At 49.5% G+C, this 10,259-nt stretch overlaps 1 protein-coding gene across 3 annotated transcripts in view; it reads left to right on the plus strand.

The window, feature by feature from the left end:
- Positions 1-513: 513 nt before the first annotated feature.
- Positions 514-10,259, plus strand: part of LMTK2 (lemur tyrosine kinase 2) — a 92,744-nt gene continuing 82,998 nt past the window's right edge. The window contains exons 1-2 of one of the 3 annotated variants that reach the window (XM_085016446.1): positions 514-550; positions 4,142-4,485. Coding sequence is in view for 2 of the 3 variants with exons in the window: in XM_013995356.3 (XP_013850810.2) it covers positions 6,608-6,698 (91 nt within the window). In the remaining variant the exon portion in view is untranslated. Of the gene's footprint in view, positions 551-4,141; positions 4,486-6,299; positions 6,699-10,259 lie in introns of those variants that run through there. The other 2 variants (XM_013995356.3, XM_021086090.2) reach the window with 2 other exon arrangements.

Genomic DNA, 10,259 nt, shown 5'->3' on the forward strand with positions numbered 1-10,259 from the left:
CGGCTTGTCTCTGAAAATCCGAGAGAGGGGCACACGCCTGCCCTCCTGGAGGAGCTGTGACTTGCGCTTACAAGCTGGGTGTGCAGGGAGCAGTGAAAAGGCCCCTCGTTTCTAATGCAATCTGGGACTTTTAAAAAGGTCACGCCTCCCTCTGCTATTAAGTAATACATTTCATTGAGCGTCAGAGAAGGAACCACACACACATTCAGGCCCAGCCTGTTGGCGGATGTTGGTAACGCCTGAAACAGCTTTGGGCACCAGAAGGTGGGATGCAGGGAGGTGCAGGGAGTTGCCTGGGCCTCTCCGACTTGGGCCCCGGGCAGCCAGGGTGGGGGTGAGGGTGCTGCTGGTGAGCCAAGGCTTCCCACTGGGCCCTGAGCCCAAAGAGGAGCCCAGGCAGGATCAGGCACCAACTGCAAACAGGACCTGTGTTTACTACCTGGTGACTCTGGCCCCAGGTTTCTGGCAGAGTCAGTTCCTTATTGGTTGTCTTTGGGGTCACGTGACACCTTTGTTTCCTGGGAAGCTGGGAGCAGACAGAAAAAATAAGGCAAGTTCCCTCTTCTGCTGCCCCAGCTGGGGTGGGACAGGGTAGCGTTGCTGCAGGAGCCTCCCCCCAGAATTCCCTCTGCTTCGAAGCTCCTAGGCCTCACTTCCTGAAAATCCTCTTCTGGCCCAGAGTGGAGGAAGGGCCAGAGGATGGTGTTCATAGGCTAATGGGTCCAGGCGAGGCCCCTGCACCTCCTGCCCAGCCACCCTGTGCCCACGTGCCAGTCCCCGCTCTGCTGAAATACCCTCTGCCTAGGCTGGCCTGGCTGGGGCTGAGGCAGGAGGTCACCCCTGTATGGCAGCCTCAGTGCCACGGGCTGGGAGCCAGGAAGCTGGGCCAGGCGAGCCTTCTCAAGGCAGCCCTGGCTCCCCCTGGCCTCCTCTTCTGGTTCACTCTGGTGCCTGGACTCGGCATGATACATCACAACCTCCGACATTTGTTGGCCTCATCCATGAATGACAGGTGAGGAGCAGATGTGAACAGAACACATGCCCAGGTCTAGAGGAGGCTTCGGACCACAGACAGCAGCCATGAGAATGCAGAACAAGGAGCCCAATCATGATTGCAGGGGGGGGGGTCCTGCCAGAGGCACGGGGAGGGGCCTGGAGAAGGAATCAGGAGGGGGTATAGAGAGCAGCCCAGGTTGCATCAACAGCAAGAAGGAAGAATGGAGGGAACGCCTTTGAGGGAGGGGTCAGCATGCGGGGAAGAAGGGCTGCTGGAGACTGAAATCTGGCAGACCAGCCAGAAGCCTTGGGTGGACAAGGGCTGCAGCGTGCCTTTAGGAAGAAGAGTGACATGCAGAGCTTTGTCTAGGAAGATGACACTGGGGAAAGCAGACAGGGCAGAGGGGAGGGAGGGCAAGGGACAGAATGACCCCCAAGGGCAGCTGGGGACCCAGTTGGGCAGTGGCGGTCAGAAGGGGGCAGAGTGGACGTGGGCGAGACGCAGGGGAAGCGATAAAGCCCTATGTCTGGTTGAATGGGGTAAGAGGGCTAAGCCTGCGCCAGATTTTCCTGGAAGAGCTGGGGAGGTGGCCTTGGCTCTGGCTGGCTCACCCTGCAGACTGTGAGGGATGCACTGGCTGGACACAGGGGCATTGGCCAGCCTGGGTGCCCACACACCGTGAACCCACAGCTACTCCACAATGGCAGCTGGAGGTCCCACGGGTGCCAGGAGCCTTCTAGCAGTGGGGCTGCAGCCAGGCGTCCACCAACAGGGGTGCCCCTCATGGGACTGCTGTTCTAACAGAGAGTGACGAGTGATAAGCCTAAGAGCAGAGAGTGAAAAGTGCTCTGGGGAATGACGACGAGTTGGGGGGCAGACGGTGACAGGGATGGGTGGCCAGGCCCTGACAAGAAGCAGAGATGTCCACTGCCCCGTGCAGTGCCTGACTGCAGCCAATGCTTGATGAAGATAGTCTGATTCGGGACCATCCCGGTGGCGCTGGCTGTCCCCACCAGAAGGAGCCACCAAGGAGCCTTGCTGAAGCTTGAAGGAGCTGAGAGTTGGTTTCAAGAATCTGCTGAGGTTCTGAGAGGCTGGGCTGAGAAGTGGCTAGAGAGCAGTGGGCAGCCACAGAAGCGCTGGGCTTGGGCTCAGGACGTTAAGCAGCCACCACGGGGGCTGGGCAGCAGAGAGGTCAGCAGGCCCCACCTGGGAACCGTGTGCCAGGATGACACAGCCACCAGCATCACCTTGGATCTTCTGATCCATGCACGTGGGATGTATTTCCATTTATTCAGGTCTTGTTTAACTTCTTTCAGCCAACCTTTAATGTTTTTTTTTTTTTTTTTTTTTTTTTTTTTTTTTTTTTTTTTGTCTTTTTGCCATTTCTTGGGCCGCTCCCACGGCATGTGGAGGTTCCCAGGCTAGGGGTTGAATCGGAGCTGTAGCCGCCAGCCTACGCCAGAGCCACAGCAACGCAGGATCCGAGCTGCGTCTGCAACCTACACCACAGCTCACAGCAACGCCGGATCGTTAACCCACTGAGCAAGGGCAGGGATCGAACCCACAACCTCATGGTTCCTAGTCAGATTCGTTAACCACTGCGCCACGACGGGAACTCCCAACCTTTAATGATTTAAAGATGGTTTCCTTTAGTTTTTTGAACATAGTTAACATTGCTGATTTACAAGGTTTTTTTAAAAAATTAATTTTATGGGTTTTTATTTATAAGTTTTGTCTGGACTTCCCGTGTGGCTCACAACAATATAAGTTTTGTCTATTAAATCCATTTTCTCAGCTTCCTCAGGAAAAGTTTTACTACTGCTTTTTTATACTGTGTGTGTTGGATATTTTCCTGTTTCTTTTCATGTCTTGTAATTTGTTGTTGTTGTTGTTGTTTGAAAAATTTTATTTTATTTTATTTTATTTTAATGGCCGCACCCATGGACAGGAACTAAATCCAAACTGCAGCCGTGACCCATGCCTCAACTGCAACAATGCCAGATCCTTTAACCCACTGCACTGGGCTAGTGCTCAAACCCACACCTCCTCAGCAACCGGAGCCATGGCAGTTGGATTCTTAACCCACTGTGCCACAGCAGGAACTCCTGGAAATCTGTACATTTTAAATCACATAATGTGGCAATTCTGGAAACTAGTTTTCTTTGATATTCCCCTTTCCCAGGGTTTATTTTGTTTTTGCCATTTGTTGTTGTTGCTACTGCCATCATTCATTTGTTTAGTGACTTTCCTGGATTAATTCTGCAAAGCATGCATTTTTTATTGTGTGTTCAGCTAGCTTAATGGTCAGCTAATGCTTTTACAGAGATTTCCTTAAATTCCTTGAACCAATATGTCTACTTGGTTTTTGATAAACGTACATGTGTTGAGGCATGCCTTCGATACTCTGCAGTTTAAAATTCTGCCTCAGCCTTCACCCCCTGCTCGTATAAAGCCTCAGCCAGGGATGAAAGATTTGCGTCTTCTCATGTCTTTCTTGGCCATGTGCACAGCCTCGTGCATGCCTATGCCTTTCTAGACTTCCAGGACTAAATTGAAGATTTTCAAAGCCCATTCTCTAAATTTCTCTTTTAAGTTTTTAGTTGGCCAACCGGTATCACTGGCTCAGGAAGCTGTAATGTTAAACAATTGCCATTGATTATTTGCAACAAACTGAGAATAGAGCTGTTTTCACTTAGGGAGTTCCGAGTCCTATCAAATAAAGACAAATCCTGAGAATGGTGCCTTTCTAGGGAGCTTCCTGCCAGGTCAAATAGTGACAGTTCTCTGAAGATGCAGCTTTTGGAGGAGTTCCAAACCTGTTCTGTCCCCTCCAGTAGCTGATAGGCTGTTCATTTTTACAGCTATTGTGGTTGTGTGGCTGGTGTTTTTAAGGCTGCCATGGAGATGGGAGAGAAGAATGGGACTACAGCAAGTGAAAATGCCACAAAGCTCACAGCCCTTACTGGAATTCAGCCATTTTTCTTTAATAATTGCTCCTTGTGTTGTTTGGCTAATTTCAGCTAATTTCTAGAGTTCTACGGAAGTTGATTTTGACAATTTATGCCGCTGTTCTCTTTGCTTCCCATTCTGAAAATGCTTCTCCTTACTACTTTTGTTTTAATATAATTTCTTTAATTGCAGGTTTACATAAATTCATTTTCAACAATGGCTGTGTCTAACAACTGGCATGCAAAATTCCTAAAGGTTTAACGATTGGTTTTCATGAGCTGGTACCAGCTGGCTCCAGCATACCACTGACAGGCCCCTCATGGATGCACCATTTGATCCAGTTCAGCCCTGCAAGCATTTAGGGTACCCACTGGGCTCCAGACTCCAGAGATACCTGCTCATCCAGCACTCAACTGAATCCACAGCCCTCCACATCCAGCCCTCCGCCAGAGCTTGCTGGCAGGACAGACAATGCCTGTAGAGTCATCCAAGTGATGGCTTCACATGCAAGAAAAATTGGAAGAGGCTGAGCACAGGTGAGAACAGCTATTGGAACCCTGAAAGATACTGCTTCTCATCATAGCGATCTAATCCCAAATTGTGTCAAAGGCTGTTTTCTGCTTCCTGGATGAAACTACACAAAGCAAATAGGCTCTCATTTGCTTTATGAATTTTCTGACTCGAAGTCTTTAAGAGAAGCCCTGAGCAAAGGTGTGAGTGGCGCAGTAGGTGGTAGGGTAGATGTTTCCATCAGACACCCTCTGAGGAATGTGTACCTTAACCCCTGTTCCGTGAAGCGGAAAGGAAGTTTTGTTTTTTTTTTTTTAAAAAAACAAAACAAAACAAAAAACAACTTTGGGATGTTCACATAATAACGAAACCTGCTTTGGGATTGTGGTCTGGTGTGTTGTTGTTGGAGTACAGTTTAATTATGATTAACAGCCACAAGGATTATGAGGCAGGGCTTTGGTTGGACCTGCAGTACTGCAAACAAATACTGTGACTCCTCCCAGCACACAGCCTGAGCCCTCCCTGGCTTCCTCAAACTCAAAGTCCAGAGCTTCCTGATCCAAGGAGAAGCACAACAGGGTGACTGTGTCTCTTTTCTAGACCTTTGCCTCGCTTTCCTTTCCCAGGTAGACATCAGCAGACAGCCATAGAGGCTAACCCGGCACTTCCACATTCCAGCTATCTGTTTTCTTAGGTGTTTATTGGCTTGCCTTAATCATTCAGCAGATACTCTCTGGGCATAGTCTGTGTGTCTGTGCAGGGGGTTAGCACCACAGAGAGCTGGCATTTAGGATGGACGGTTGAGGAGTCTGGAGAACTGGGGAGGCTTTGAGGCTGCCAGTTGGTAGAGCTCCATCTGATAAAATTCACATCAGTCCTTCTCATGCACAAAACTGGACTATGAGTGCATTCTTCAGAAGAGCCCCGCATTTTCCCAACTTCCAGACCTCTGATCACTATGTTACTTCTCCTGGGAAAGTACTTTCTCTACCCTTGCTGAGGAAGGATGGTCTCTCCTCACCTGTTGGCTGCGCCTTGTGTATTGGTGGGGAGAGGCAGGCACCTAGGAACTGCTCCTTCCTGACGCTGAGACCAGGACCAGGCACCATCCCTTTAGAGGATGCCTAGTGGGGCCAGGGCCTCCACCAGTCCCGGGGTACTTGCCCAGCTGCCTCCGGGCACAGTTCCTGTCCTCAGGAAATTTACAATCTCAGGAACAAAAAAATATGGCAGGTGGGCTAGCAGTCTGCCCAGGGCCAGGGCGGGGCACTAGGAGGTGATAGTCATTTCTCCTGGGGCTGGGAAAGGCTTTCTTAGATGACGTCATCCTTCAGGTGAGTCTTGACGGCGGAAAGGGTGTGCTAGGTTACCGGGAGAGGACAGGGAAACAACCTGAGTTCAGGAGCTGAATTTAGTGGGTGCTAGGGGAGTGGTACTCTGTTCTCGTTGGGTTGGAAAAAAAAAAAAATCCCGAAGCTCCTTGATGGGTGATAGGATGTGTAGGTCAACCTAAGGAGGAAAGTCTAAAACGCCTCTTGCAGGTAGAAAAGGCAGAAGATAAAACAGGCCTATTTTTACATGTTTTAAAGTACTTAGAAAAAAATCAGAATGGATTCTGGATGCTTTTTATTATCTTCTTTATACTTCTCTTTTTTTAAATATTTAAAATAATTGTCGGCATCACCTGCTTCCCACGCACTCCTGGGTCTGCAGGGGGCGCACCGGGCGGCCGCCCTCCCTCCGCCAGGGCGATGGGCGGGGCCTCCGTGGTCTGTGTGGAACTGCTGATTAGAGGGATGGGCTGTCATTCACGCCGTCCCGCCCCCGCCCTACGTCACATGACGCAGCCCATCATGGCGGTGGGAGCGCGGCTGCCCGGGCCCGCGGCTCCGCAGAGCGGCTGCCGTTGCTGCTGTTAAGAGGCGGTGGCGGTGGCGGCGCAGACGGGCGGGCGGGAAGGATGGTGTGTCTGTGGTCTGAGCGGTGGGTGCGGACCAGGGGCCGGGCTGAGGTTGGGCTGAAGCGACGTGTGCTCTGGAGCAGCCGGCGCGGGTGCCGCTGAGGCGACGGAGGGAGGCAGGACCGACCGACCGACGGACGGACAGAAGACGACCCGAGAGCCGGCCCCCGAGCCGCGCTGTGGGCGAGATGCCGGGGCCACCGGCGTCGCTGCTGCTGCTCTTGCTGCTCCTGGCCGCCGGCAATGCCGGGGCCGCACCACTTCCGCAAACAGGTGCAGGTGAGCGGGCCCGAGGCAGGGACCCGGCTGCGGGGACTGGGCTGCGGGGCCGCTGCGACGGGGGCGGCGAGGAAGGAGGAGGCTGCAGGCCCGGTCCGGCCTCAGCGCCGAGGAATCGGAGGGCCTGCCGGGGCGAGAGGCCCGGGGAAGCGAGTGATTAGGGAGGTTCTGCCGCAGGGGCGTGGGGCGGAGGGAGCGGGGGCTGCCTCTCCAGGGCCGAAGCGGGGGCGAGGCGATGCGGTTGGGGCTAAGGAGGGCAGCAAGCGGGGCCGCAGCGACCGACACCCCCGCCCCGCCCCGGGTAGGCTGCAGTATCGGCTCTGGACCTGTTGCCCGAAGGTCCTCAGCCTACATCCCTTTTTGGCAGTTCTGCTTCCTTTTCCAGATGTCACCTGCCTCCTGTGCTTGTCTCACATCTTATAATAAGAACCGTTTCTTAGCCCTCATCATACTTAAATGCAAATGACTTGGGGGAGCTGCGCAGAGTTTCCTTCGCTCTTTGCAACTTGTTCTGAAGTTGTAAATTGATTTTAGACGCTGTGCTTTTTATTCGGATTGAATCTCTGGGGATGGGAAGGAAACAACTCTATAAATAGCTCTGTTTTAGGAAGCCAGTGATTGGAGTAGCAGTCTTTGAATAACTATTGACAGAATGGCCCAAGGGTGATTGAAGTTTCTATTTTAGCTACGTCAGTGTGTGATTTTTCTTCTTTTCTTCCCATTTTCTCCACATCATTTTCATTTGTGGTTTGTTTTCCCATATAAAACTTCAATCCAGGAAAGCATCCTAAGTTGGATACTTTTTTTAAAGGGAAAAAAAAAAATCTAGGCTAACTTGCTGTTATCTGTTGCTTATCTTTGGAATGAGAGGAGACTGAAATATCATAGATTCATGGAATTTTAGAGATAGAAGGGTCCTTAAGGACAATTTAGTCCAATCTTTTTGTTTTGCAGTTGAAGATCCTGAGGCCCTGGGCACCCCAAGGTGACACAGCTAAATTGTAGTTGGAGCCACAACTAAAACCCCTAGTAGGGTGATTTTTTTCCGCTTTACCACTTGAAGTCTCTTAGCTGTTTAGAATACTCTGGAGGTCAAGAGTTATTTTAGAATGATGTTAATTGGGGACAGAATGCAGAAGGTACTGTCTCTTGTAAAGACGTAGTTTTCAAACACATCTGCAACGAAAGTTACTCGTAACTGTTTCCACAGCCACACCACCTTTTGTCATTGAATGCCCTTAGGTTGAGTGTTAACTGGTAGCATTGTACCATGCAATGTATGGCTAAATTTCTGCCACTGCCTTAGATCAAATATTTGTAAGATGAATTCTGCTTTCTGATCTGATAGAGAAGAAGGGTGAATATTATGCAGAGTGTGCAGGCAGCCCAGGTTAGAGTCACAAAGTACCTGGGAAATATAAAAGACTGTGTGGGGAGATGCTGATATTGAAAGATACTGATGGTGAAATTGGAAATTAGCACTAGAGGAATTCTTGCTTGGCGCAGTGGGTTAAGGATCTGGCAGTGTCTCTGTGGTGGCTCAAGTTTGATCCCTGGCCTGGGAACTTCCATATGCCGCAGGTGCAGCCAAAAAAAGACGAGACAAGAAGAATAGCACTAGGGTAGGATAGTGGACAAAAGTATTTATGTATGTGCAAGGGAGTCAAGAAGTTTGCAGATGACTTTGCACTTCATCGAATTTTTACATATTTTGAAAAACATTCAGTGTGGGAACCTTTGGAAATGTGTCTGCCTATAAACCTCTTAACTTGCGTTTTATTCCCTTCTCTTACTATTGTATGGAGGTATGAATTATGAATTGAAGTTTTTGTTGCAGTATTACAAAACCAAGCAATCAGGAAAATTAATCCATAAATGGAAATATTAGAACTCGCCATTAAAAAAATCATAAAGAACTATTTTGTGACTTAGAGCAACTTTTGTGGATTTTCCCTTCATATTCCGTCGCTTGGAGGGTGTATGGTTAGACTGCTGGCATGTGAATGACAAGTAGCTGGGGTTAAATTGTGTGGAAAGGTGCACAGTCACACGCAGATGTGGGGGGCTGCAATTTCCATTCATAGAGATGATTAATCCCCGTTACGGAGGTGGTTTCTTGACCAAGATGTAATAGACCAAAAAGAATAAAGAAACCTTTGAGATAATTCTGATAAGCGAGCTCCCTGGTTACGAAAGAGGAACCCCTCTGGAACACACATGATCGATAAAAGAGCGGCTCAGTGTTGGTAACAGTTCACTTTGGGGGCCTGTGCTCCATACGAAGGGCGGGCTGGCCATCGTCAAATTCAAGGTAGATCCATTGCATAGGATCTTGGCCTCCCTTGGCTTTATTCTCGGAGAGCTCAGACTGGTTTCTATAGTGCCTTGGAGAAAGCATGGCTTTTCAAGAGGAGGTTGGGAAAAATACTTGAGTTTTCTCCGTTGCCAGCCTGTTTGCATGGGGAAATGAGGCAGTTAACTAAAATTCACCATTTAAAGTGAAGTTCCCCTCTCCACGCTTTCTTTGGCATCCAAAATCCTGTCTAGCTTCTGAAGTTGAAAAGGCTACTTACCTATTCAGTCATAATAAGCTTTGTGAATATGTGGATTACCTTTGCCCATCAGGCGAGAGAGCACTTCTTGGTTGAGTTTTACTTGGGGCCTCTCTCTTTGTCACTCCGAGAGTTCCTTACGCCCTCCCTGGGGGCCTCTCTTCCTGAGGATCTCTGTTTCTGCAAGGGACCTGTGTAGACAGATCCTAGGAAGCTTAAGCAGAGAGAGGAAGTCCGCTGTTTGACTCACAGTTCACGTACCAGGCTAAGATTACAGGTAGGAAAGGCTTTTCCCCAGATCATAGTTATCAGACCTTCCTTCTCTTGGAAACTATTTATGTGCCTTTTGTAAGATTCTCAGGATTCACATCACGAAGAAGGAGCTTGTACGCGTGAAGGCAGTTCCTCTGAGTCCACGGCTTGTTGGTATCAGGGTAGTGGGGACACGAGGAAACCCACCTCCATTGTTCTGTGGCATATTAGGTCACCGAGTACAGAGGAAGCTTTTAGCAGGGCCAGATAAAGGACCTCACGGAAGTCTGTGAAGCCGGTGGGCCTCTGCTACTGATTAAACAGCAGCTTGTGAAACCTGGGCTCTTGTTTTAGATTAAACAAACAGGCTTGTATCTTGAAAAAGATTTCCGAAGTAAAGGAAGTGCTTTCTAAAGTGTGAACTTTTGTGTTTATTTTTAAACAGCTTCTGAGAAATAAAAATTATTTTCACCCGGCTTGCCATTGCAAATTCTCGTCAGAATACATGGCTCCGAGGCCTGAGATCTGATTTGGGTTGGGAATGCTGTTAATTGCTTTCCGTTGGGGATATTTTGGGGGTTAACTCAATATGCTCCTTTGCACATTAATAGGAAATCTGTCCGGCAGTTTTGTAGCTGATCAGCACTGTCAAATCTCTACAGTGTTGCTGATAGCAGTGTGCTGACTGTTCATGCAATTAATTCTCTTGAAATTTAGAAAGTCCGGGGGCCCTTGCTGTCTCCTGTGGGCCGTGTCA

Source organism: Sus scrofa, chromosome 3 (assembly GCF_054392235.1).
Source record: "Sus scrofa isolate SSC_HxYL_T2T_F1_AM1 chromosome 3, Sscrofa_HxYL_maternal_Yorkshire_Landrace_v2.0, whole genome shotgun sequence".
NCBI lineage: Eukaryota > Metazoa > Chordata > Mammalia > Artiodactyla > Suidae > Sus > Sus scrofa.